The sequence below is a fragment of the Archocentrus centrarchus genome, chromosome 19, assembly GCF_007364275.1.
Source record: "Archocentrus centrarchus isolate MPI-CPG fArcCen1 chromosome 19, fArcCen1, whole genome shotgun sequence".
In the NCBI taxonomy this organism is placed as follows: domain Eukaryota; kingdom Metazoa; phylum Chordata; class Actinopteri; order Cichliformes; family Cichlidae; genus Archocentrus; species Archocentrus centrarchus.
Window position 1 is genome coordinate 14747941 of NC_044364.1, and position 27952 is coordinate 14775892.

General features: G+C 39.7%; 3 protein-coding genes across 6 annotated transcripts in view; 2 read left to right on the top strand and 1 right to left on the bottom strand.

Annotated features, from left to right (window-relative positions):
- pald1a (phosphatase domain containing paladin 1a) overlaps positions 1-16166 on the bottom strand; it is a 51659-nt gene extending 35493 nt beyond the window's left edge. Inside the window, exons 1-13 of one of the 2 annotated variants that reach the window (XM_030755034.1) lie at positions 11443-11582; positions 5907-6104; positions 5582-5684; positions 4521-4700; positions 3913-4077; positions 3658-3818; positions 3039-3114; positions 2365-2519; positions 2174-2270; positions 1817-1921; positions 1365-1460; positions 1146-1280; positions 393-509 (exon numbers count right to left, since the gene is read on the bottom strand). In XM_030755034.1, coding sequence (XP_030610894.1) covers positions 393-509; positions 1146-1280; positions 1365-1460; positions 1817-1921; positions 2174-2270; positions 2365-2519; positions 3039-3114; positions 3658-3818; positions 3913-4077; positions 4521-4700; positions 5582-5684; positions 5907-6091 — 1575 coding nt within the window. In that variant the 5' untranslated portion in view covers positions 6092-6104; positions 11443-11582. Of the gene's footprint in view, positions 1-392; positions 510-1145; positions 1281-1364; positions 1461-1816; positions 1922-2173; positions 2271-2364; positions 2520-3038; positions 3115-3657; positions 3819-3912; positions 4078-4520; positions 4701-5581; positions 5685-5906; positions 6105-11442; positions 11583-15994 lie in introns of those variants that run through there. The other variant, XM_030755035.1, reaches the window with a different exon arrangement.
- Positions 16167-17100: 934 nt separating this feature from the next.
- On the top strand, positions 17101-21596 carry ndr2 (nodal-related 2). Its single transcript, XM_030755748.1, has 3 exons — positions 17101-17365; positions 18783-19540; positions 21444-21596. The coding sequence occupies exons 1-3, from the start codon at positions 17101-17103 to the stop codon at positions 21594-21596; spliced, it is 1176 nt and encodes a 391-aa protein (XP_030611608.1).
- An 887-nt stretch (positions 21597-22483) lies between these two features.
- lrrc20 (leucine rich repeat containing 20) lies at positions 22484-27196 on the top strand. 3 transcript variants are annotated; one of them, XM_030755623.1, is made up of 5 exons: positions 22484-22530; positions 25812-25900; positions 26178-26327; positions 26512-26679; positions 26771-27196. In XM_030755623.1, exons 2-5 carry the CDS (start codon positions 25831-25833, stop codon positions 26905-26907), a joined length of 525 nt encoding a protein of 174 aa, XP_030611483.1. In that variant the 5' UTR covers positions 22484-22530; positions 25812-25830; the 3' UTR covers positions 26908-27196. The 3 variants fall into 3 exon arrangements, with proteins under 3 accessions (XP_030611483.1, XP_030611482.1, XP_030611481.1); XM_030755622.1 differs by lacking the exon at positions 22484-22530 and adding an exon at positions 22954-23090; XM_030755621.1 differs by lacking the exon at positions 22484-22530 and adding an exon at positions 22958-23203.
- The last annotated feature ends 756 nt before the right edge of the window (positions 27197-27952 follow it).

Below are 27952 nucleotides of genomic sequence, written 5' to 3' on the forward strand. Positions count from 1 at the left end.
GAGTGGGAAGTAATCATGAGTCATTCTGCTGAGTCTGTTTGTACTTATGCATAATTCTGACTGTATAAATGCATACTGATGATAACTATTACAAAACCGTCAGCTGAATGTGCAAATTAATTTTTTGTCTGTGTGTCTGCCTGTTACTAATTGTAACAAAGATTACAAGGAACATCTTGAGGCTTGAAGTCTACATCTCCTACTGCCTTCTTTCTTTCTGGACGTGCTTGATATATATGTTTACACCTACAACTGATAATAAGCCCACTTACAAATGTTGCATTCTCTCTAGATGGACGTGTAAAAAACAGAAATAAGTAGAAGCAGTTTTAAGGTAATTACGTTTTGTCTCACTGACTGATAAATAAGAAATGGGACTGAATCTGCTGCACCTCAGATGTTGGCTGAGCCACTCCATAAACGGGCATCTTGGGCACTCTCCTGAAGTTGACCGCCTTCATCTCCTTTACTGTGCTGAGCACATCAGGAGCAAAGTACTCATCAGCAACCTGCACAGACACAAGCAGTTACTCACAGCAGGTAATATACAGTGCATTTAAGACAGATAGGTGCAGATACAGATGATTTGGGATAATAAAGAAAACCATGATGCTGCCATTGAAATTGTTACAAAACATACTTTCATGTTAAAAACTGGCCAAAGATGCAGCCTGACAATCTCTTGAAAATAGAAGCTAGGCATTATTTAGCTAAAAGTACTTTCACTGGAGGTTCAGAATTCTTGTTTCAGTTTTTTATATATTTATATATATATATATATATATATTAGGAGCAAAGCGGGGATTTTTGCCGATCTCTTTTTATCACTCCATTAGTCATAAAATATTATCAACACCCAGAAACAGTTCATTTCCGCCACATTTTTTATGGCTATTAATCAGGCTCTGAATGATATGTGAGCAAACCCTTCAGTGAAAGCCACCGGAACAAGGACAGAAAGGAAACCAGCAGCACGACTGACGTGGAGATTTGTGCTTTAGATTGTGAGAAAAAAATAATGTTGAGAAAACTGTAAAAATCCACAGTTCTTTACTGGAAACTGATAATTACTCTTTCTGACACTTACACTAAGACAACTATTTTTTTGCATAAAAACAAACTGTGTATGTGTGTGATTTTCCCACCAGCACACGGGCTCCTTTAGTGACCAGCTCAGCCGGAGCGGACAGCTCTGATAGATCCATGCAGGCCAGTAACCTGTACAGCCAAGCATGGGAGCACATCCAGTGGCTAAAGTTGGACACAAAGCCAAGAGGATACTGCAAAACACAACACAGAGTTACGACTTGGATTGTTTTCGTAGTGCCGGGGAAGACATTTACACTGAAAAAAAAAGACTGTACCTGTTCATGAAGGTATGCATTGAATACAATCAAGTAGAAGTATCGCTCCAAACTCTGCATTGTTCTGTTAAGAAAGTAGTCTTTGGTACTGCTTCCCTAAGAGACAAACAAAAGCCTCATTATCTGCTTGCAGTAGCAGCTTTTATAAGGTGTTTTTAAGTTCTCTAGCAAAGCACATCAACCAACTTGCTTTTATAATTCAGCTCATTTCTTGACAGGCAGGAAAATAATCATTTGATGTTATCAGCAACTCAAGTCCTCTATCAGCTCGAGAGCCCTCACTGATAAAGACATTTATACATAATCAACGCTGATTGTGCTCTCACGCTTATTCTATTAAGGAGAACATAAATTGAGCAGCAGAAGCCCCTGTGAGTGACGAGCCATTTACGGCACAACATGCTGCTTTTAAAGAGAAATTCCGAGTTCCAAAAATTTATATCAATACTCACCTGAATTTGATAATCCTCACCAATCCCTTCCAGCTTACTCTTGTTCTCATATATTGCTTCTTTTATGTTGTGCATTTCAGAACACAGGGCAACAGCCTGGTCAACCTGTGAAGAAGAAAAAAGACAAAGAAATCATGTTTTGTTTAACTTCCTTTTAAATATATCAGTTTAAGCTCTCATTATGACATATACAGACAAATCCAAAAAACAAAAGAATAATACTCCACTTGAGTAATACAGTGCTTTGCATCTCTCTCTGTTTTGCATAAAATTGTTGCTGATTGTTGCTGAAATTTATTGTAAATTTATTTTTATTTTAAAGACGGTTGTTATGAAGGTATAAATTATCAGCTTTACCTCTTCCATGACCTGCTGTCCATTAGGCAGCTTGTTGATTAGAGACTGGATGACCTGGAACAGCGGTCTGGGCTCTGAAGCAGCTGGCTCCTCAGCTCTGACGAAACAGAACAAATATTTTGCGTCACATGCACGATAAAATAAATAAATTCACGTCATTATCCATTTTACATTTGATGTGCACTTCTTACTGGGGCGGAGGCTGTGAATCACCCCTCAGGCGATTCATGACAAGCGTGCCCAGGATCATGGCTAGGTTGGTGCGTCCAACGCCCACCTGGCAACTAAACAGCAGTGCAGGCAACTTCTGGGATGCAACGTGGCCCAGAGACAAGCTTGGGCTCTCCTGGAAAACAGAGCACACAGATAAAAGTTAAGCTCTTTTCACATATAAATTGTACTAGGGAAGCAGCAGATTAAAGAGAGGTCAAACTGAAGCTCTGATACAAACACACACAAAGAAAATGGATCCAATTTCAAACCACAGGGAACTAGGACTCCAAAAAAGGGCAAAGCAAGATGAAAAGAACATCCTGTATGAGTGAAGAGAAGGACAGAAATCAGACAGAGTGGATGACCAAAGAGTGGACATGAAGTGAATCAACACTGCTATTTTTTTATTTTTTATTTTTTACTTATTGGTGATTGATTGTAAGGGACAGATTATGGCATATGGCATACATATAAAAAAGCTAGTGCCACTTACTTTCTCACTACCTCAGTGAGAAAGTCCAGATGCTCTCGAAAGGTCTGGCCATGAATAACTTTAATGGTACATCAGAACAAGATCCAAATACAAAAAAGCAAGCCCAAAAAAGAGCTAGTTAACAGCTGGGTTTGTACTTTTTTTTTAACATTAGCTTACCCGAAGTATGTTAACAAATGCATCAAAATCTTCTTCCAGTGGTGCTCCCTCCGTGGGCAGCGGTAATCTGTAGTACCTGCAAAGCAACACAACGCACTGTCATCCAGAGCTGTGTTGTGTCAATATACATATAACAAACATATAAGGTTAAGACTTTACAGCCAAACTCCCTGATGTTGTGTTTACTAATCAAATCAGATAGAAACTACGCGTCTTCCGATGAACTGCAAGGGATGATGGGAGCGATCGAAAACACAGGATGAACCTTAACCACCTGCACTTTGAATCTATTTATAATAAAACATCCTATTGTTTACATAACATAAAGATTAAGAGTAAAGGCTTTAGCATTCTCCTGCGGGAATAATGCATTCTCTTAGACTGGATCTGCAGTAAGCAGCTCGTGACATCTCAACACAGCGCTGATCTGATTGCAAACAGGATGTTTCAATCCGTAGTTCTTACGCCCCCGTTTCTTTTCGTTTCTAAAAAAGCAGGGCAACCAATCTTTGCACAAACAAGCGCCACTATTTATAACCTTCCCTGCATGCTCAGCAGCAGGCAGCCACACGCTGCTTCGTGTAAACTCATGTGTGACCTGAAGAACAATGTAAACAACCTGTAGGCCGGCATGGTGAACATCGGCCTCTTATAGACCTCTTCAGTCACATGGATGTCCTCGTCACACGCGATCGATATCTTCTGTGGCTCATCTTTAAAGTACTCAATGTCATTATAGACATAGAAGACGTTTTCATTAAGCTTGGCAAAGTCATGGAGCTGTGGAGTGTGGAAGAAAGGAGAGTTTTAATACTGTTGCAAACTAAACAGTGCCAGAAAACTTTCCTTCCTTAGGCATATGTTTGTCTGTCACCTCCTTTCTGATGGTGAGCTCCAGGCTTTCCACCCTCTTCTCTTTTTCCAGGTCATGAAGGTTCTCGTGTAGATTTTCCTTCCTCCTCGGGGTATATGGCACAAAGTCATTGTCCTTGTGCAGGAAAACAACCGGCTCCTCTCTTACACACACGAATATAACCTCCTGTAGGAAGAAATACACCAAAAAAGGCCTCAAATAAGATTTGTCCTCCTTAAAACTACGCCACTTTCAAAAATAACTGGAAACAATTTCTTGTCACATGACATGGAGCACATAAATAAGGAGTTTAAAAAAAACCCGATGTATAATTTTGTCAATTTCATTTTAATTGCGGCCAGTTTCTAGCTGCTCTAAGTCGAAAGATTCATTTTCCACTGGTACACATGACCACAACTTTCTGTTTGCTCAGTTCTGCAATCCAGCCACAGCCTCCACTGAGCACTTGCCTCCTCAAATATTTACCGACAACACAGAAAGAGGCCAGACAGAGCTAAACTGGCACCAGCGCAGGAAAATAGGATCTACCAGAGAACCCTATCAAAAGCTTAAGAGTGGCAGAGTGAAATTCTGCCTGGAGAAATGTGTGCAAAAGTAGTAGCAGTGACCTCTTGTCCTTGTGCCTGGAGTCTCTGGAGAACCTGCTTGAATCCATTCAAACTGGGCTGGCCCATCCCGTATAGGGGGTAGGATCCTTTCACTTGGCGGAAGTTCGGTGCTCCATAGCTATCCGTGGTGTTTAGGACATCAGCCTTGCTGTACACATCCTGGACCATGAAGTACTCCCCCTTTAGAGAAGAGCATACATAAATCTGAACTAAAGCAAAACTGTTCCAACTTCCAGTCAAGCCTTCATTGGCAGAGTAACAATGTAAATGTTACAGTGGCTAAAAAAAATCTGACAAGGTGTTTATATGTGGAAATGCTTTATGTCATCACTGCAAGATTAAGCTAGGCTTTTGTTCACGTTTAGCAGACCAGTGTCCTACAGTGCTACTGTGATCCTGAGAGCTTGCAAAAAACAGACAAGAAATATACATTTTAGCTGATATTTCATAATTTTTATATCAGCATCAATAGCAGAATTATATTATTTCTATTGATTTAAAAGAAGTCTAAGGCACTATGTGCACAATGAATAAACATGTAAATATATAGAGAAGACTGGCTAATAGTGAAATCTTTTACTGCCTTAAAATCAATATTGGCATCACCCCCAGAAAGTTGATCAGGCATTATTGTTTGCAGTTACAGACTCGGATCCATAACATTTCAATCACAAATATTTTGTAGAAAGAGATGTTGGAGGGACGCTTAAAAGAAAGGAAAACACCTTTTCCAAGATTTTATTGCGGATACGTTCTCATACGTGCTTCTCTAAACTCCTGACCTCACTACACATATAAAAGAAGCCGTGAGTTAACAATGACAAAAACACTGCATGCCTGAACTACCGCAGCAGAGTTGACAGAGCAGATCAAAGCCTTGATAGGAAGGTGACAACATTCCTGTTTAAATGGCTGCCTCTGATCATAAAACAGCGCATGACAATGTTCCTGCAATTTGGGCATGTAAATGTGAAAATGAAAGGCTGGTGAGATGACTCCACAGCTTTGCTGGGGCAGTGTTGTTCCTTGTTGCAGCTACGAGGTGAGCGCTGCATCCTTACCTGCACCAGGTAGTGCTCGGGCAAAGTGTCTGATATCCGACCGACTTTGTAGTTGGTCTTGAGTATGTCATCGTGAATCTGGAATTCCTGTCTGCAATTGTATCTGCAATGCAAAACACAAAACAAGGTCTGGATGGTATAGCCAGGGCAATTCAATTATCAGCTGCTATTTGCTAGGCCTGGATTGACAAAAGAGATGATAATGGGGGCAAACACTGTGGCTGGAAGCTGGGGGGGGGGGGGGGGGGGGGGGGGGGGGGGTCACCACAGTGATCAAAAAGGTTTCACACCCAACTGTGAAAACATAGATTGGGGAGGAACTTACGTGATGACAACAGGTGCAACTTTGTTGGTGATGATGGACTTGGCCTTGTTGTTGTGGATGCTGACTGTCTGGAAGGGGCTCATGCAAAGAGACTGCTTGCTGTCAGCCATCCCGTTACCATGGACACTCTCAAGCGGCGACGCAACAGAAACAGGCTGTGGTGCGGCACTGGCAGTTGTACCCATGCTCCACAAGCTGCTGTAAATGACATTGCAGCGGACTCAGACACAGGAAGCAAACCCCATCACGCAGCGCCAGTACATAGAGTAGTTTGTATTTGATGAGTGACATCACCTACAAACATACTCAAGGTGTGAAAAGTACTAGTCTCACACTACAACAAAGAATAGGTTAGAAGAAAGTGTTACTCAGCAGTGCATGTTATAAATACATTTCCAGTTAGTATGCAAATTTTTTTATCTTCCACAATGTAACAATTTGTTTCTTTCTTGCAGGTTGAGTCATGATTGCCCACCGGTTTAATAAAGATGATTTGATTCTCATTAAATTTGTATGCAGTGTATAACCCTATTGATGCTTATGATCCTGCAGTCTATAAAAATGCGTACACCTATGAATTTGCAGAATCTGGTAGCAACTGATCAGATTTTGGTTACTGGAAACTATCTGGCAATCATTTTATAACATAAAAAGCTGCAGAATAATTGTGTTCACGCTATGCGACAGAATAAGTCATGAGCAATAATATGTTATAAAAAGTATCAGTTTTCTGAGAAGTTTTTTTGAGCAGTTTTTATCAGTTTTTTTGAGAGTATGCATAGAGCACAGATTAGCCTATGACTCATAAAATCCCCCCTTTAAGCTTAACCAGCAATTTCATTTCTCCACAATTTTATCATGGTCATAGTGGTAGGGGTAGAGTCCCCGATGAGAGCCGGCCACAGGTTTCAAGAAAATAGTCTCCCTTCTGAATAAACTGCAAACTTTCCAGGGAGTTCTGCAGATAAAAAAAACAAGTCTTCAGGCTGGAGCATCATTGCTCCTAAACATCACTTGTAACATGCAACTGGCTGGGAATCTATACCCCTAATCTAAATAGACAGAGTAACACATCAAGTCCCCAAACACAAAGACAAAATTAGTCCAACAAATGCAAAATCTACCTAATGTCACAAAGCACAGGCATATGGCAGCTTAGTCTTTTACCAGCTGAGCTCAAAGCACCTCTGTGTGATCACCAGCTTTGAATAGAGTTGGCTCTCATGCTGCAGAGAGTCTGTGGGTGAGAGAAGTACCGCATGAGTCACAGCTACTGTCCTCTTTGTTGCTTCTGAAGGTGAGAAGGTAGGTCAACCCTTGTACTCAGAGACCTTAGGATTCAGCAGAAAGAGTCTCTTCTCGCAAGCACAATGTGTAAGACAACACATTCGTTTATTTTGTCTGCTAGTTTGGATAGAAAAGATGTACGGTATAGATGGTTTGCAGTTCAAATAATCATATGATTTTAGTAAGCATACTCCTATCAAATAACAGCAGCATGAAAAGACTGAAAGCATAAAAAAGTCAGAAACCCTCCTCAAATTCAATAGGAGGAAGCTAAGTTTTCAATGCTGTATTCCAGCAGCTTTACAAATCTATTTGTGTCCCCACGACATACCAAAAGCTTCTCTGTTAGCATAATTTTGCGGCCACCACAGGAAACGTAACAAAAAAAGCACCCACAATGTAACAATCCAGTAAAATATAACATCTTACGCATGAGATGAGGTGCAATCTGTACTTCCAGATCCTTTTCTTTGCTGCTTTCTTTCTGCCATGGTCCAAAGGAGTGTGAGAACTTGGCATCACATCCAAAAAGAAATCTTCCTTCTTTGGATTCAGCCGGCCACCCCCAGTCGGAGGGAAACACCCCTTGTGGGAGTTCAAAGTGCCAGGCTGCCTGGCATTCAGGGAAAACTTCAGAAGTTCTAGTTTTCAGGCAACATCCTCCTCGTCTTCGTTCCCTCTCCTGACTGATGTTGGGGAATAGATTCATGCAGGAGACTCAAGTCTCTACGGAGGGAAAGTAGCACTACATCTGGCAGCCAGATGGCTAAAGCTTAGCTTTCTTTCACAGGAACAGGCTATGCACAAAAATGACACACAGCTGACTTGACCCAGAGGGCAACACATGAAATGATAACTTAATTAATCTACAACAGTTTGGTCATTTTTAAATTTTTTTTTAAGTTTTGAAACTTCTGCTTTTATTACATGGGTTTTGGTATTGTTAGTAGTTAATGCAAGTTTATGCTCCCAAAGAATGGGAATTTCATTTTTAATCAAAATCTCTAATGTGTAAGGGAGACATGAACCAAGCTGTATACGTGCAAATTCAGGATCTGATTTTGAGCTATATAAATGATACAGAAACAAAAAGTAGTAAACAATGTATAGCTAAGTATAATATGTAAGATGTAGCAAATGTAAAAGTCAGTTTTTTTCTTGACTTTTAAGATATGCCCATTTTTACACAGCGCGATCAAAGTAGGAATATTGTGGCATCGTGCCACCTCGCTGTTCTGTGTACAAGCTCTGAAGGCTGAAAGGGGGGTGGGCTTTGTTGCTGCACATTTAAGCCCTCAACAGTGGCAGTAAAAGTGTCAAATTTTCATCAGTAGAAAGGCATAGCCAGCACTGTGAATGCTAATGGTGCTGCATTAGACATCACATGCCTCTGATTCTGCAATGCTGGCATGCAATGAAAAATACTGCACTCATTTGGCCTGCTTGGTGTGGACTAGCGTGAAAGAGCAAAGGTGTCATAAAGAGAGGTCTTCTGAACACCACTAGGGTAAAATGTCCTTGTAAAAAGGCACCTAAAGCAGTTTTGTTTTGTGCATTCCTTAAAGTAACAGATGTAAATATAGCAGGCTAATTTTGATCTCTGTCCCTTTAAGAGCATTTAATCAGTAGGTTTCTTTTACTCACCACCACAGTTATGCATTGCTCTGTGGTTTAGTGGAAGGCCATGAAACACTGAACAGAGATTATCTTCAGCCACACACTTCAACTTTCTATGTCTTATCGCATCTTATGTGATGTGGTTATTTGTGAAACATCTGATAGTTGAGGCTACGTGATGTTACCCTTTTACATATCAGCAAGAAAAATGTGACATTATTAAAGCACATACAGTAGCTTTTTTGGTATACTGCAAACTCTCCACTGTCTTACTTTGCAGCCTGTCACTGCTGCTGCAAGCCCATGCTACACACAAGAACAGCTCTTCAGCAACACTGATTTCAGCATGGGCAGACCTGGTCTCCGCCCCAGGCGGGCAGTCGGGGCGGAGGCCTGTGTAGAAATAGCCCTCAGTCATAAACATCCTACTAGCAACCCAATCAAGGCAACTCATTAGAGAGGCTGTTTATCCCACATGTCAACCAGAGTAGTGCAGCACACACACACAGTGCAGCACCAGAGTAGTGCTGCAGCCAATGAAAGACAAGTTGAATTCAATGAAATGAGTAAATTCACACACAAACAAAAACAATAATCTTGAATTCACCTTTATGTGTTTGTGTATGACTCTGCCAACCAGGCTGTGAACAGCTGGTGAAAGCCAATGGCACTAATATTCAAATTCAGTGACAGCATAGTCGGATTATGACCATGGAAACTAGAAGCTACTGCCAGCCTATCAGTGTTACTCCATTCAGGACTGCCCCATTTAAATTCAGCCGGTGTCCCAACTTTGCTGTAGCAACGTCTTCAGACAAAAGGGTCTGAGCACAGACAGGAAGGAGCTTGCAGCTGCAGGATGCATCTGTTGGTGGCCCCGAGGAAGGATGCAGAGCACCCTTTATTCACAAGAGATGCAGGGGTTTCAAAGAGATGGGTATCACTTTGTAGCGCGTAGGAAATCTTTCAACACAACTTCCCACATCGAGGTTGAGAAGACAGCCGCAAGCATGGCAGCAAGAGCCACATTAAAATTCTAAATTCAGCGCAAACTGGTATCATCTAATTCAATAATCGAGGATCCTGTGCATTTTTGGTCTCCATGGAGGCCACTTGTTCAGTCTGAAAATGTTTAGGCTGAAAGCCTAAGGACTGAATGACACCAACATAGGCTGATTTAGCACGGTGCAGTCAGGTCACGTCTGGAAATATCCAAACAATATATGCAAATATGTGCATCTTTCTCAAAAAATCTAATTTGTTGTATGCTAATTAAAAGTCTGAAGTAATCCAATTCTAATTTTACTTAACAATAACAATGACACATTGTCCCAGTCTCTCACTCATCACATCGTAGACCAGCAAAACCCTTCAAGAGAACCCAGTCACACCCCCACACAAGCAAAGGAAGTATAAGCACACCTTGACAGGAAATGCTTACTTGTACTCTCTGAAACTTCCTCCCTGCAGCTGTACGCATATTTCACCAATGAGGTTAAGGGCTGCAGGCGTGATTCCACAGGACACCGCTAGTTCCTGCCCTAAAATGTCAGTTCTGCACGGAAATGAGCTCAGTGCTTCCTCTGCACAAAGTCGTTTTTTTTGTGTGTGTTTTCCTTCAACTGTTCCAAAAACCTCATTGTGAATTCGTGTCAGCTCATGACTTGTTTATTTTTGTTCAAAAATGAATGGCCCAGCAATGTGCTCAGAACCGCAACGTGCTCTTTCTGAGCACATTGCGGTAAAAGGAAGCTGGGTGATGCATTGTGAGAGGATGCTATCTTCAAATCTGATCAAACTATGTGAAATAGCTTTTGCACTTCAAGGATGATCATCCAGACTGACAGCCTAAATGCACACACTGACTGGAAAACATCTAAATGAAAGGCACTTTGTATTAGTAAAAGCTGAAATTCCACTGAGACACAAACAAACTGTGCTACTGCAGTGATATGACATAAATCACACGAGTAACCTTTAGCCTTGCACATTCTTGCTTTCATCACAGCTTGACACCAAGCTGCTAAAAAGGGTTTACAAATCTATTTTTAAAACCCTGCCTGTAATTTATTTCATCTCAAGACAGCAATTTTATCCTCCTATTTCAAGGCTGCAGTAATGTGGTTTTCATTTTTTTCTAAACCTCAATGTCTGCCCACAATATTTTTGTCAAATCTACCAGGCCAAGTGACAGCAGACAGATTTTGCACCAAGTTGTTGACACGTTACACTCTGACTGAAGTGATAAACTTGTTCAAGTGCAAACAGATCCTGACTTAACAGCATTTTCTGAGATGTGAGGGGTTCCTGAATCATTTCAAACAGGTGCTGGTCACTCTGGCAAAGGAATGAGAGTTGAGAAACACTTCAGAAGAGAGCTTAGGCATCACATACCATGACGAATGTAATCCATGTAGCTATGTGAATATCAAATATGACTGGTATTATCAGTGAATATGTAATAAACTCTTTGGAAATATATCTGATGCATCTTAAGTCTGATGTAAAATCACACGAGCATCTAAAGTGAAATTTAGACACTGTTTAAAGACACACTGATGACATGTCTTGCGACCACAAACCAGAGACAGAAGTGTCACAACAAAGAGAATGCAAACTATCGCAACTGTACCTGACGTTCAACAGCTCATTCCACCACTCGAGGGGTGCGCGGGTCTCAGAGGAACACAATTACAAAACAGAAAATGATGGGTTAAAAAGAACCAAAATGACAGATCTCCGGCAGCCAACCGGTCTCACTCAGACATCCCCGCTGGCATCTCTCTGTTGTGTGAGGCAAAGTGTCTCTGCCTCCTGATCAAACTACAGCAGGCGGCAGTCTTGCATCATTAACATGTCCTTATAAAGCAAGTCAATGAACATGTCCTTCAGTAAGGACAGATCCCAGACAGCCACTGAGCAGGAAAAGACGGGAGCGTGTGCGTGTGTGTCGGGGGGCAGCACGGCTCTTCGTCTGACGTTTAGATGAGTTAAGGCAGGCTCCCCTGTTGGTTTGTTTGTTACTTTTCTGTATGCAACCCCTGCGCATGAGGTGCAAGGTTGCTGGGATTTGTGTGTGCGTGTATGAAACTGTGTGTGCATGTGCGTTGGGAGGAGTGTGTGTGAAGAGGATGTGGAGGCGGACCCAGAGAGGCTTACTCACCATCCACTTCACTATCCAATCATAAACCGGAGCCTCCTGGCAGCACAATACCTTCCAAGCACACGGACCTTTCAGCAACGATAAATACATAAAATGTCACAAATTACGAGCAGACGCAGCAGCGAACCCTCACTGTAGAATGTAAGGTACACTTGCAACACCAACAACTGCATCACATAAGCCTAATTCACTGCAATGCTCTAATTACTCCATTCATTAGCAGTTAACACATGACATGTTGAAAGTAAACAGGCTTACAGCTGGGCAAATACTTAGATTTAAGCTTGAGTTTAAGCTGCAAATACCTGTGTGCTGTACCTTTTATAGTCATAACACTAAGGGTATGTCAGCTCTTCAAACAGCAGACATCCTAAGGTCTGAATAAGGCAAGAACGCAGCCGACAGCATCTGGTTGCGAAATACCTGCGTAGAAAATCTCCCAAACTTACCTGTCAGTGTATTTACACTTCAGACTCCAAATTTTTAAACACAGCACCCAACAACATCAGGCTTATCTTCTGAGTGGGCTGCCTGTGAGAATGTTTTCTTACAAAAGTATGTGCAATCACAAATCTGTCACAAGATAATGTCCACATCAAGCTGATTTGCAAAAGTGGTAAGTCGTTTTCGAGATATGGATGTAAAATCTAGTGCTGCCACACCTGTTCCTTCCTTCCTGCAGCAGCGCAGGCCAAAGATTCTGATGTTCTTGCAACACCATGAATGTGAAACCAAACCCTCCCTTGGCCCGCAAACCTCAAAACATGAATGAATCCACCCAGGAAGTGAGAACAAATACATGCTTGTTTTTTGGGGGGCAGATTTTGTAATCAAAACTAAATATATTACGAAGAAATCATCCAGATGTAACAACAAAACTGAGTTTAGTTAAGTGTTTTTAGTCAAGTGTCACAAAGCTAAGAAATGACCCATGTAGGTGCAGGTTCATACACCTCACTTCCTTCCATTTTTTTTTTTAGATTGGAAAAAAGCATAATTTAAAATAAGAGGATGTTCCATGGCAGATTGAAAAAACATCCTCTCCACTTAATGTCCTCAGTGGAAAAGGACCGTACGGCTTGTATCACCTCTTTTGTTCAGATCTTTTCTCAGGTCGGGTGTCTGTCTTATCTCTAGAGAGCCAGTTTGCTAAGAGCCTTGTAAGAGCAACCGTAAAGAAGGGAACATACAGTACAGGGACACTATTGCCAACTCAGAATGTTTCCCTTATCAATCACTGTCAAGTTAAAAATACCTCAGCAGCTCAAAGCTCCTGGGAAGATGAAATGATAACTAATCACAAATACCTACAGGGACATATTCTGTGTGGATATACAGTGCAATATTCTCTTGAGTCCAGCGATCAAATATGACACCTTGTGGTACAAATTAACAACTGCATTGAGATAATTATCTAATTTAGAGAACACAAAAGATTCACTCAAGACAACTATTTTATCAGAATCAGAAAACATTAATAGTGCCCACTGGGAAGTTAATTAAATTGTATTAACAGTCCATAGAGTAACATGGCATATGACTGAATCATATTTACTGAAAGGAAGGCATAACTCCAAATATATTATTTTATATAAAATATTTTGTTAGACAAATATACACCAACTTATCAATTCTAAGAGGTTTTGTCAGTTTGCTGTTCTGGAGCATTCAGCTGTGTGTTAACACAATGGCACTGAGGAAAGACATCAGCAATGATCTTAGAGAACCAATTGTTGCTGCCCATCACTCTGGGAAAGGCTACAAGGCCATATACAAACAATTTGAAGTCCAGCGTTTTAGTTATAAGGATTATTCGCAGGTAGAAAACAAGCTGGTGTCCCAATTATCCCTGGAATAGACATCCCAGCAAATTAAGTCCAAGGTCAGACCATGCAGTGCTCAGAGAAACTGCAAAAAGACCCAAGAGCTTCATCCCAGACTCTACAGGCCTAGTATGTTAGTATGTTAAATGTTAAAGTTCATGACAGTCCAAGTAGAAAAAGACTGAATGGACTGCCCAGAGAAAGACTCTTTTCTAAAAAAAAAAAAAAAACATGGCAGCACAGCTTAGGTTTGCAAAGTTGCATCTGAACAAACCACAAGATAAACCATGTCCTGATACATATAAATATAAATAATAATCTAATATTATATGACAGTTTACTATTGCATAGGATTTACATGAGAAGGTAGCATCCAATGTCTCATTATTTGCCGGAACTGTAATTTTACAATTTTATTTTTTTTTTGAAAATCTGTCAGTAAAAATCTGAAAACAATCAGTTTTGTTGAAAAGTTAATCAATCATCCAACCATCACTAACATTAGCTATCACAGCTGAGTTACCTAAAAAATTTATGACCCACCACCAGTGAGGACAACCCCCCCCCCCCCCCCCCAAAAAAAAAAAACCTAACATGTTTGTCAGAAACCCTACTTGTTAAAGCAAAGAGCCATTTGTGTTACACTGCATGTCTAATTTATGTCGCTAGTAATGTACAGTATAATTAAACTTGCATATGGCAGATTACAAGTGTTTGATTAAGTCCTAGCAGTTTTATTACAGTCACCTTTTATTTATAGTGTCATTATAAGGAAGGGAGACAGTCAGCCATTTTATTGTGTGACTTCAGAAAAGAAGAAATGTAAGGAGGATGGGGAGGTAGGACCCGCAACACCACATTCCAGATTTGGCCCCTCTCAGTACTGACTCAGTGGCTTTGACCTTGACTTGGCACAATATTCACATAAAAGATTGCAAATATGCCTCCAAAGAATCAATTTCAACAACCAGCACTGGGATTTAAGGAAAGCTGAACCTAACTGAACCTCTGTTTTGCATTTTTCAGTTTTCAGTTGAACAAATCCACTATGATTCATTTTGGAAATAAATGATTGGGGCTCTTTATGAGGCATGTCCAAACAAACAACTTTTTTAAGTTACACGTGGGAGGAGTTAAGTTTCTCATCAATGCCCTGTACTAAAAGCTCATCACTGAGTTATCAGTCTGTTCATTCATCCAGGGGTTTCGTGCTCTCGCTCTTGATTAACTGATACTCATGGTTTGATCTAGTCAATCACAGCCAGTTTCACTCTTCCCCCTTGACATGAGGTAAAGTGATATAAACAGAGGAGCCTTCTCCCACCTGGAAGGACCAAAGTAAACAAAGGCCTTGACAACAACACAATACATCAAAGAACATCATGTGCTTTGTCTTTATACTTTATATTATCCCTAATAAATCAATAAATATTTAAGGCATTAAATCTTTGCAAAGATATAACATCACATTACTACTTGCCCTGTACACTGCCATACTGGCTGTACTACACATGTACAACTACTGTGTGTGTGTGTACTCTTGATTATGTTTTTTTGCTAGTGTTATTCATATGTAGAACTATTTGTTTTGGCTAATCCTTCCAGTTTTATGAGTGCTACCATATAAAATACACCCATTGTTAGTACACATCCAATATTTGGATATGAAATGCAAATGGATTACGCAGCACTAACACACTATGGTTGTCAAACCTTTTATTATATGCATGCAAGTACTGTAAGTTTCATGCATTTCAAAAGTTTGCGCCATCTATTCAGTGTATCACCTCTGGACATCACAGAAAATGCGGGGGGGGGGGGGGGGGAATGTTTTGTTTTTTGAGCAAAGCTTTATACATTTACATGCTGATGTGCCCCAGCTGCATATCGTGGTCTGCCCAACTTTGTATTTTTCATCACCGTCTGCGTCCAATCCAGTGCACAATACAGTGCAGGCATGGAGAGCGCGGAGGGGGGTGGGCTGCCAAGCACATGTATGCCCCATCAGCCACACAAGCACATCATGAAAATATCCTTCACTGCGGAAGTCTAGTCCAAGCAAAAGTGCAAAAGCCATACTTACTGCAGATAATAATCTAGATGAAGACTTGGGTCCAAAAACGGCAAAAATGCCAACATTTTTTTTTAGGCTGCCATGGCTCGTGCAAAAAAGAGCCGTAAACTTTAAAGCTACTCACCATTTCAGCACACGGTAGGTGAAAAAGCGAAGGGTCAGTTAAGAAAACAGATTTTCGGAGCTCGGCTTTTCCGGTGTACAGGACGTCGCCAAGGTGCACCGCTTTTCTGTTTATAGAGATGGTTGCAAACTATCCATTAATTTGTATCCTTTCTCGGGAGATTCTCGAGGAAAAGGATTTCATTACGTGAATGAAGACGCATGGCGCATGCGCAGCCTGCCATAACCCATCTACTGATGCTGTTTGTTGCAACCACAATATTGGCGTGCAAACTTTGCATAAAAAATGTAAAACGTTACTGCTGTTGTGCGTCTTAGAAAACCACCTAGAAATTAAGAAATCGTATAATGGCTAGTATATTATTATGTAAATAAAGTTACTTGAAGCTTACTTCTTAACATTAAAGGAAAAAGTATGCCCACAGTATAACTTTTAGAAGTGAACTTCTTAAAGCTACATATGAACGAGATAAGATGTGTTTCCTGTTTGATTCTGTCTGTCCCACCGGTCTATATTAAGTTTTCAGTGACTTTATCTCAGTTTGAGCTAGGCCTGTTTTATCTGTTTTCATCTTTTATCGTAATATTCTTGTATAATTTAAATGCCTCGGCCTAGTCAGACCAAGTTATGAATAGGTACAATATAAATATCATGTACGTTTCCTATATTACTGACTGCAGTGATGTTTTGATGCGCGTTTTAATTATTGTTGTCATAGTTGTTGTTTGGTTTGGGGTTATAGGGCCCATTCCTTGTCCCTGTTGTCCATTTCGGGGGGCCCGTAGTAGACTGCATTAGACTATGGGAAAGCCTAACAATTAGTGTAAGGCAAATAGCTGAAACAATTAGTCCAAGGATGGGGAGTTAGGCTGCAGAAGCCCAAAGAAAATGGTGCAAACAAAACCTGCGCTCCTTGTAAACACGCACCCAGGCGCCTCATTACCAACTGAATAGATGATGAGCTGTCAGGTAACAAGTCTTGAGGACGCATGTCAATTTCCTTTAATGTTCTCAGCTACTTGTTAAACGTGAAAGGGGGTGGGTGAGAGTATATAAGGCACCCCTGCTCTCCCAGAGGAGGAATTTGTCATTAACCGAGCAAAAACATGCGCTCATGGGGAGCACTGGGTGTTGCGCTCCATGCCTCTCTGCTGGCGCTGCTGGCTCAGGGGATTCATAAACCCAGTGATGGAGTTCCTATAAAGCCGGTGCACCGTTTTGCCTTGATGGACCGAGGAGCTGGATATCACCTGCCAAGCTACATGATGCAACTTTACAGGAATTTCAGGTCGAACTTCTCCGGACTTGCGGATACTACGGAACAAGATGCAACAAAACAAGCAGACACCGTGAAGAGTATGATGGCTAAAAGTAAGCGCTGGCTTATTGCTTTATGAGAATGCCTTGATTTGTTTGTGATAAATGTGCAGGGAATAGTTTGGCACTCATGTTCTGTATCTTTGGCTGGGGTCATATCTCTTCTCTACCATTAATAAACCCGCTTAGATGTTAGGGGGTTTTTGTTGTCCTGTCAACACTGCGTGCCAGACGACCTCAGAGGGTTTCAATCCACATCCCGCTTTGGAGGTGAATAACCATGGAAGGATAAGCATGTGAAAAGGCCGGTTTTGGCTCTAATTCTCAAAGCAAACCTCTTCTCTGCTAAATAGGTGATGTTGATTAGATACCTCGCCAGACATCCCCCTATACAAATCTCTTGCTTAGTCAAATCAACAACCTCCTTTAGTTCTTTTTCGCACTTGGTTTGATTAAATTAGAGCTGGGGATTTAACGGTGGCACAAGCAATCAGCGCAGGACACCCCCCACAATCCCTGCTGCCGAATCTAATTTCACATCTCTGCAAAGTGTTAGAGTTACTACCTGTTTATTTGACTGAGGATATGCAGAAGCCGGGAGAAGCAGAGATGTGCTAAATAATTGGTTTCGGCTGCGTGCTTGGTTTGAGTGGATTAATAGCGCGGGTCATTTGCACTTTTGATCAAGAGTCAGACTCAATAGGCAGCGGACAATACAAAAGTTAAATGTTTAAAATGCGTTCATCTCTTGGATTAATCTGAACCACACCTGTTTAGAATCACAATGAGTCTCTTTACAGATGTTGGCGCAGCGCAGGCGCTCCTGAGGGTAGCACAATGAATGGATTATAAGCATAAGCATAAGCAGCTTTGATTGCTGAAATCCCATAATCATTAAGTCCTAGACGAAATTATCAAAAGGGAATTATATATTTTATCTCACCAAATACATCCGCATGTTCATAAAATGTTTCGCTGCTTGATTTCATCTGACAAAACCTGATTACTGTTATGGTGGAAATACGTTTTTAATTTAATTAATTAATGAGAAACATCCAACCATCCATTTTCTTCCACTTATCCAATTCAGGGTCGCTGGGGACTGAATCCCAGCTGCCATAGGGAGAGGCAGGGTACACCCTGGACAGTTCACCAGTCTGGTGCAAGGCAATTTGTAAACATTCAAGGCTAAAATAATATCTCTTATGATTCACTAAACAAAGAAAACAGAACAATGATGTAACAGTAGGCCACTTTTGAACTTGCATGTTCTTTAAATCAGCTGGTATAGGCTGTAATAATGGTTATTTCCTCTACAGGTGCTCACTGGCTGGTTTATATGCATCAGTAATACACAATCAAGATCCTAATTTTGGCATAGTTATCAGTCGTTATAAGCTGTGTGATACAAAATGCTCTTCAGTTGTGCTAATTCTTCTGTTTTCTTCTGTCAATTGTGCTAATTCATCAGGCTTGATGTACAGACAGAAATGTTGGGTGGTGACCTTTGACCTCCACGCCCTGGGGGCTGACAAACAAATCCAGGCAGCAGAGTTGAGAATCAAACTTCCTCGGACACTGAATATTTCCAACATCAGTGTGGAGGTGTATCACCAGCGTGACCAGGAGCAGCAGCTGGTGGCACGGCTCACAGAGTCATCACTAGTCACATCATCACAGAGCTGGAAAGTATTCAACATGACAAGCCCACTCTTGAGCTGGCTTAAAGAGAACTCAACCACAAGAATTCGACACAAGAGAGCGTCAAGAAGAAGGAAAGCGATAAAGAAAAAGCGAGGCCTTTCTCTTCCCGATGAGCCTGTTTATGTAGCAAGTGTGGCAAAAGAGCAGGACGTGAGCGACCGGGCCTTACTCGTTGTCTTCTCACACACAGGCTCTGACGAAAACTCAACGACTAAAGCGAGCTTGCTCCATACAGCTGAACAATCCAAGTTCTTCTCCCCTGCTGAAATCAAAAAGGCCCACTGGCCAAAGAGGCGCAGGAGCAAGCGGGGACAGAGAGAGCAAACAGCAAGAAGCCCACAGCTGTTCAAAAGAGTGAGTGAAAAATTGTTCTGTCGCAAAGTGGACCTTCTTGTCGACTTTAACCTGATTGGCTGGGGGTCCTGGATTGTCTTTCCTAAAAAATACAATGCCTACCGCTGTGAAGGCTCCTGCCCTAGTCCTCTGAGAGTTGACCTAAATCCAACCAATCATGCCTACATGCAGGTGAGTACCTATCTAGTTTTTTACTCTTACATACATTCATACCAAGTATTATTGTATGCATTTAAGCACTTATTAAAAATTCATAATGCACACACTCACTGGCTGATGGATGCATCAGGGGCAATGATGGATGGATCTATCTATCTATCTATCTATCTATCTATCTATCTATCTATCTATCTATCTATCTATCTATCTATCTATCTATCTATCTATCTATCTATCTATCTATCTATCTATCTATCTATCTATCTATCTATCTATCTATCTATCTATCTATCTATCTATCTATCTATCTATCTATCTATCTAGCTATCTATCTATCTATCATGCAAACAACTGAATTTATTCAGTTATTTATTCCTCACTGTTTTTTTCAGTCTAAGAAAGTCAGCTTTCTTTTTTATTATAGTGTCCATCCATGTCTGCATGGATAGCTAATAAGTAAAAAATAAATTCAACCATTAAGCAGTCAGCATCATAAGTATGGCGTTTTCCTTACATTAAGACTTGGACATTTAGCTATGATGATGTGTTTGCTGTGTAAGATCTGGGAAATGTCATTGTGCATATGCACTACATACTGGTCAAGTGTGTAGTGGAGGCTGTCTGATTTCGTGATTGTATTACTTGGGTTTGCCTCCACATCAGTTGGGACTGAAGAAAAACGGGGGAGTGCCTCTCTAAGGGGGGGGGTTCAAAAACAGTAGAGAGGAGTAGGGATAACATATCAAAAACTAAAATAATTCCTTTATCTTTGTTGCCCAAAAGTGTAGTTAACCAAACTAAAAATGACAAAAAAGTAACTGAAATACTCTGATCAGCATGTAAATGTGAATGCAGATGACATACCAGCAAACTACTAAAAAATGCAGTTTGATATTCATTCATCTAATATTTTGCAAACAATAATGACAGAAACCAAACAAGCTAAGGTTACCCATTAAGGTGCGACTTAAAAATGCTGGAAGAATCTGGCGATGGTTTATAAATAACATCAGCTGCAAAGGAATAAAGAAAGAATAAGTTAACATTAGTTAGTGTTGCACACTTTTGTTGCCGTAAGGAATCAGAAGAGAGGAGTTGAGGCAAGGCAACAAAACAGATGCATAAACATCACATCCTTTTGATTTTTATGTGGAAAACTGGGCTCCATGGGTTGTTAGAAAAAACCAAGAGAGCTGGGAAGGGTTAACTTTTAGATTTTATTTTACATTTTCACGCATTAAAGGTGTTGTAAGTGTAGAGTGTGATACAAAAAAAAAAAAAAAAGAATCATGTTCATACACTCCCATTCTTCCGGTCTGGAATCCATTTCTTACCTTTGAGATGCACAATCACAAATACTGGAACAAATAAAAAGAAATCCTTCTTTGACTTTAACTATAATATACAATACTTAATAGAGCATAATGAAAGTATTTGAAATACAATATATGGGGAAACAAAGTTAATTTTCATGACTGACATAAATAAATGAACTTTTTACTGACAATCAAATAAATTATTTCACTAATTTCCCTAATTTTTTATTTAATAATTTAGTGAAACATTATAATTTGAAGCTTTTCATCATAACAAATCTGTTTGTACTCTTTTTAGATACTATAAACAAAATATAAAATAAAATAAGATATATTTTACTCTTCCCAAATATGTGAAATTCTTTTGTAACAGTGGTCATGAAAAAATAATTAAGTTAAATACAAAAAACATATAACAAACAGCTTATAAGAACAAAAAGCTTTATAGTTCAAGTGTGCCAAGTGTCATGATGAAGCGTTAACAGATGATTCTCTGGGAGACAGATAAAGATCTCCTGCATTTGTGTTAGAGAAAGTATCTTTATTTACAGAACTGCAATTATCCATAATTTATCCGTTGTCTGTCTTTCTTTCTCCAGAGTCTACTGAAACATTTCCACCCTGACAGAGTGGCATCACCCTGCTGCGCTCCAACAAAAATGAGCCCGTTAAGCATGCTGTACTACGAAAACGGAGAGATGCTCCTTCGACACCACGAAGACATGATTGTGGATCAATGCGGGTGCCAGTGAAAGCTAAAAGCAGCTGTATGGCCTGCGCTGCAGAGCAGGCCTAACACAGTACAGAAATTCTCCAAAGAAACAAGTGATTTCTGAAATAAATTAAAAAAATAAATAAATAAATTAAAAAAAATTAAAAAACACTTAGCCAGATGGAAGAAAGCACTGCAAAACTGTGTCAGAGCTTCATGTGGAGACAAAATTTAGATGTGTAATGTAGGCTCTGTCTTGTAAGAAGAATAGTTTTATTTTAAGATGGACCAAAATACAAACACACCTTTTGTCACAATCTGAAGTTGATTCCCTTTAACTTATCAATTTTTATCATTGTAAATATGATATGGTAATGCTGATTTATATTTCAGCACATTTTTATTGTTCACTACCTTTTGTGTATATTGTAATAATATTGTCTATTTATTGTAAATAATAAAATACTTATATGTACATTTTGCACATGGAATATGTATTTTGTGGCTATCTGGCTAGATGTTCTATAAAATATTGTTGTTTAATTGCAAACATAACACTGAAGCTTATGTTTAGCAACAGGATTAAGTATGATAGCTTAACCTGGCATCAAACCAAATTTCATAAAAAACAGTTTTTTAAAAACTGATCCATGATCATGCACGATCCATGATCAATAGCTTATCTGGAACCAGCACTGACAGATGGGCTTTTCTATTTGTTTCAGTCACCTACAGCAAGTGACTGCCAAATTCCTCTCACATTCAAAATAAAGCATTGTAAAAGAGAGGAATATCCAGCCAATACTCTAAGGTTGCAGTTAGTTGTAACAATGCTAAACTAGGTTCTATTCTTCTGAAGCAATAGAGCTCATTGTATTTAAAGCCTTTGAAAATATACTGACTAACCAGGAAGTTGCTAGATTCATGACTATGGCGGAGGTCAAACTGAAAAAATAGCTGACCGGGACTCAGAGGTAAAACAGCATTTAACTTCCTAATCTCAGTTTCCAGTCAGGCAAATGTGGATACCTATTTGATTACAGTCGAATTAACTAGCAACCATTTTAAAAACTGTTTTATACGTGTTGAGTATATTTTAGAGCTTTTTTATTTATTATTTATGGTGGAAGCCATTTTCAGGTTTATGAGAGAACAACTGGTGATTTATTATTGTGCGATGCAGCCCTACAATATAAAATTATAATGTCTGCTATGCGTACCCGTATAAAGACCTATATTCAGTAAATACACATCCTTTCTATACTATAATAGTGTAAAGTGTAAATCATTATTTAAGAGGGAAGTTGTATATAAAGCTATTTACTTTTTTTTTTTTTTTTTTTTTTTTTTTTTAGTTTTCTGCAACATCAGCGCGCAGGACTGACACTCGTGAATATTTGTTAGTAGGCTAAAGGTAGCTCATGCTTTACTAACCGAACCCGAGCGAAGCTTCTTTTGCATTGTTTGCTACCTTCTTGGCTTATATGAGGTGATGCTAATGTGACTTACTTACTGAAAGAATAGCAGCAAACAGGTGAGCCAGCCAATCCCGGTCTAAATATACACACTCGTTAAACTTGCCGGGTGGGTTGAGAAGCTGTAGCTAACGTAAGCTAACACTGGCAGCTATCTGCTTCGGTAACACTGGTGAGTGACTATTTTTGCTTGGCTTTAATGACCCATGTAATATCTACAGGTCAGCCGGTGAATTTGTATTAGTCTGCAAGTGTATGTCTGAAGTGGACATAAAGCTCTTTATATTAACATAAATTTTGTATTTAATAGCATTACTTAGTCTCAGTTTCCACTTTGAGGACTTGCTGCGTCTTAATAATGAGGGGAAAATGTGAAACTCTGTGATTCCAGTTACCATAAATCTTATAAATTGTCCTTAATATTATTTTACCACAAATTACCAGATATTTTAAAACTTATTATTTATTCAAAATATGCGTTTTGTTTAGTTTTTTACTTAATTTCACTTTTGTCCAATTTTAGGAAATTTAATTTTCACAGCTAAATAAACGTGTGCTGTTCCTTAAAACCTTAAAATGTTGAATGGATACTTATTCGTGAATGAAGTAAATTAGAGCATGAGGAGGACGGATGGAAGAAGTCAGAGTGCTGAGTATTAGTAAGGGGGAAGTGAGGGCCGCTATGAAGAGGACAAATAATGGATAGGTGGTTGGTCCAGGCGACATACCTGTGGAGGTATGGAGATGTCTATGAGAGAGGGCAATGGACTTTTGAATGAGATTGTTTAACACAATCTTGGAGAGTGATTTCTGAGGAATGGAGAAGAAGTGTACTGGTACCAATTTTCAAGAACAAGGGTGATGTGCAGAGCTGTAGTAACTACAGAGCGATAAAGTTGATAAGCCATACTATTAAGCTGTGAGAAAGAGTTGTTGAAGCTAGGTTAAGGAGAGAGTGATAATCAGTGAGTAGTGGCTTCATGATGAGAAAGAGCACTACAGATGCAATATTTGCTTTTAGAGTATTGATGGAGAAATATACGTAGAGAAGGTCAGAAGGAGTTGCACTGTATCTTTGTGGATCTAGGAAAAAAAAAAAAAAAAACTATAATAGCATGCCAAGAGAGGAATGGTGTTATTGCATAAGGAAGTCAGGGGTGGCAGAGAAGTATGTGGGGGTGGTGCAGGACATGTATGAGGGCAGCAATACAGTGGTGAGGTGTGTGGTAGGCGTGACAGACAGGTTCAAGGTTGGGGTGGGATTACATCAGGCATCGGCTCTGAGCCCTTCTTGCTTGCAGTGGTGACGGACAGGTTGAGAGATCCGGGCGGGCAGGAGTTTCCGTGGACTATGATGTTTGCAGACAACATTGTGATCTGTAGTGAGAGTAGGGAGCAGGTAGAGGTATGCTCTGGAGAGCAGAGGAATGAAAGTCAATAGAAGCAAGACAGAATACATGTGTGAATGAGAGGGAGACAGGTATAACAGTGAAGTTGCAGGGAGCAGATAATAGTGAAGTTTAAGTACCTGGGGTTAACCATCCAGTGCACAAGAGAGGTGAAGAAGAGAGGGCGAGTGGGGTGGAGATGAGTGTCACGGATGATTTGTGACAGCAGCAGGAGTAAAAGGGCAGATTTACAAGATGATTGTGAGACCTGCTATGATGAATGGTTTGGAGACAGTGGCGCTATCAAGACAGGAGGCCTAGCTGGAGGTGGCAGAGTTGAAGATGTTAGCATTTTCATTGGGTGTGAGCAAGATGGACAAGATTAGAAATGACATAGTTTTGGACATGTGCAGAGGAGGGATTGTGGCTATATTGGACAAAGGATGCTGAATATGGAGCTTCCAGGCAGTAGGAAAAGAGGAAGACCATAGAAGATTGATGGATGCAGTGAAGGAGGACATGTAGAGGGTTGGTGTGACAGAGCAGGATGCTAGGACAAGGTGAGCTAGAGGCAGATGATCCACTGTGGTAACACCTAAAGGGAGGAGCCAGAAGAAGAACATGAATGGATGCTTATATAGAGTTTTCATTCAGTTTGTGATACTTAAGTGCCTCTGATACAACCATGTTTGACATACAGGTTATTATAGTGACTAATACCAAGCAAAAAAACTAGGTTTGATAGCACATTTTATATGGGCACAATAACAAATAAAACTGATCAAAAGTAAATGACAAATACTGGAACAAACAAAAAAAATCCTTCTTGAAATACAAGATGCAGTCCTCAATGGATTATAATCAAAGTACTTGAATGTATGAGGGGAAAAAAGTTCATTTTTATGATTGACAGAAACTAAATCAACAACTTTTTTCTGATAAATAACTTTTACTAATTTTGAGCTTTTCACCATTTCTTTGTATTTCTTTATTTTCAGACAGAACAAAATATAAAATAAGATATACTTCATTGATTCAGAAATTTGGGATATCCTTTTTGTTACAGAGATTAAAAAATATTAAGTTAAAGACAACAAAAATAAAACAAATAGTTTAAAAGAGTATCATTTGAACCTCAAAGTGTGTTCATGTAGGGAGATATAAATCAGTGCTCGCAATCTTTGATGAGATTTACTGTCAGAAGTGCATTTTTAGCCTGTGACTAAAATTACAACAGGCAGTGACTGTGTTGAGCTGACTTCACTGGGAAGCCAACATGTAAAGGAGCTTTGAGTGATAGAGTGTAGTCATCCACTGTAGTTATTATTTTATTGTCTTACCATTTATATGTGGGGATATGTCTCAAGGGTAATGTTGTATTGTGTCTCTTAGGAACAGTTAATGCAGAAAAATGGCTGAGGCTGTTGCAAAAGTGGCCCGGAGGATTAATGCTACTGTAGAAGAGGGAAAAGATAGTGTGGGTAAGATAAACTATCACATCCTTTCCTCTGTTTCTCACTTAATCTTTGTTCTGTTGCAGAGCAAATGAATTAAGTTGTTATTGTGGCTGTCTGAGGTAGTACCAGCAGGTGGCGACATAGGCTTAGATTTGACTGCCTGAGTGAGGCTAATTTGAAATGCCAAAGTGTAATTATAAGCATAATAAGTAATAACAAATGAAGTGCAATTATAAGATTCACACTGTGTGAGTGTTAACACTTGATTATCTTATAACTGTCTTCTTCTTCTTCTCCACAGACCTGTCACAATGCATGCTTATTTCTTTCCCAGAGGGAGTGTTCAAGGTCTTGAGGAGTGTCTCAGAAAACATCCGAGTTATCACATTGGCTGACAATGAGATGAAGGCCATTTCTAGCAAGTTCTTTACAACTTTCACTCAGCTCAGAGGTAGAGGATAGTCATTTGATTCATTAATGCATTCAAAAAAAAAAAAAAAAAGGTTGTGCTTTTGTGTTCTTGTTTGTATGCTGTTGATCTTATGCTGTTCACCTCACATGTGTTGACAGAATGTCTTCGTTGAAAAACAACTAAGAGATCCCTCACTTTACTCTTGTCTTGAAATACCTTTCAGAACTGGATCTGCAAGGCAATGTGCTCACCAAACTGCCTGATGCTGTGGCTGAAATGAAGCATCTGACCAGCATCAATCTGGCTAATAACAAGTTCTCCATCTTCCCTGATAAGCTCACTGAAATACCCACACTGGAGAGGATTGACCTTCTAGGAAATAACATTACTGGTAAAAAATAATAATGCGTCCTCTTTGTCAGAAAGGTGCATCATTACGTGGCTTGGTTTGAGCTTTTTCTCTTGTAAATTTTCCTCTACAGAAGTACCACTGGAGAAGCTGTCTAACATGCCATCGCTGAAGTGGCTGAATGTGAAGTCAAACCCTCTGGACTCAAACACAAAGTCAGCTCTGCAGTCTCCTCACAAATTTGACATTTTGTCAACAGCAGAGACCTAAAAAAATACATTATTAAATGTATTTCACCTCCTGTGCTATGCATGCTGTGTGCCTTTAATAACTTAAGTTGTTTACTTTTGCCTGAGGGGTAAAATACTTGAGGATATCACAATGCTGTACAAGCAAAAGAAATGGAGAGCTTTGCAAAGATGCTGACCTCCTTTTTTGACTTTTCTGCCCTGCTGGCAACCCTGCATCCTCTACGTTTGGAATCAAGACTTTTGGAAATGAAATCACTCATTCTTGATAGACCATTTGACATATATGATATCTTTATTATGGCTTATTTATTGTTTCTGATAGAAAAAAAATAAAATTACAATTATACTTTGAAAACTGTGCAGTCTGTGTGATTTTCTTTTTTTTTTAACCTGGTAACTTTGTTATGTTTTAAACAAAGTAGTTCACTCTATGACTAAAAAGTTGGATACGCCACAAAGATTTGACTTGTAGTCCAAATAAAATCCAGTTGTAACAGTATAAATGTTGGTCAAGCGTTTTAACCCTACATCTATAATAGAGGACAGACGGGTGCACAGAGGAGCAAAGTATTATACTCTCCAAGAATACTTTAAATCGCAACCCTGCTGAGTCTGGATCACTTAAGCTGATGTCTGAGCGAAGAGTTTCGAGCCTACATGGCTAAAGTTAACACCAAGAAAATCTGGTGAATGAACAAATGAATTTTGATTACCTATATGACAGATTAGCAGCCTTTTATCAGTGCTAATGGACAGTTATATTAAGCTGTTTTTGGCACTGCACATTTTATGTTTGCAGCAGGATTTTTCACACAAGAGCTGAATGCTATTTTTTTTATATATGATGTAATGAGTTCTACAATCGGACAGCTTTAATGTGAAAATTGCACAACAATGATACAGATGCATTTTAGCATATTAACCTACTTTCCACATTTTTCCTTCAGCTGCTTTAATGTATTGATTTGTACCCCGAAACCACAATGATCCAAAAAGTGGAGTAAATTCTGTTTTCTATTTGCGCTACAATATAAATTATAAACAAAATGCATTTCACTCAGTGC

Coding starts and splice junctions, on each gene's coding strand:
- ndr2 (XM_030755748.1), top strand. CDS start 17,101: ATGCGCTCATGGGGAGCACTGGGTGTTGCGCTCCATGCCTCTCTGCTG. Junction 17,366..18,782: donor GAAGAGTATGATGGCTAAAA/GTAAGCGCTGGC, acceptor CTAATTCATCAG/GCTTGATGTACAGACAGAAA. Junction 19,541..21,443: donor CCAATCATGCCTACATGCAG/GTGAGTACCTAT, acceptor TTCTTTCTCCAG/AGTCTACTGAAACATTTCCA.
- lrrc20 (XM_030755623.1), top strand. CDS start 25,831: ATGGCTGAGGCTGTTGCAAAAGTGGCCCGGAGGATTAATGCTACTGTA. Junction 26,328..26,511: donor AACTTTCACTCAGCTCAGAG/GTAGAGGATAGT, acceptor AATACCTTTCAG/AACTGGATCTGCAAGGCAAT. Junction 26,680..26,770: donor TCTAGGAAATAACATTACTG/GTAAAAAATAAT, acceptor TTTCCTCTACAG/AAGTACCACTGGAGAAGCTG.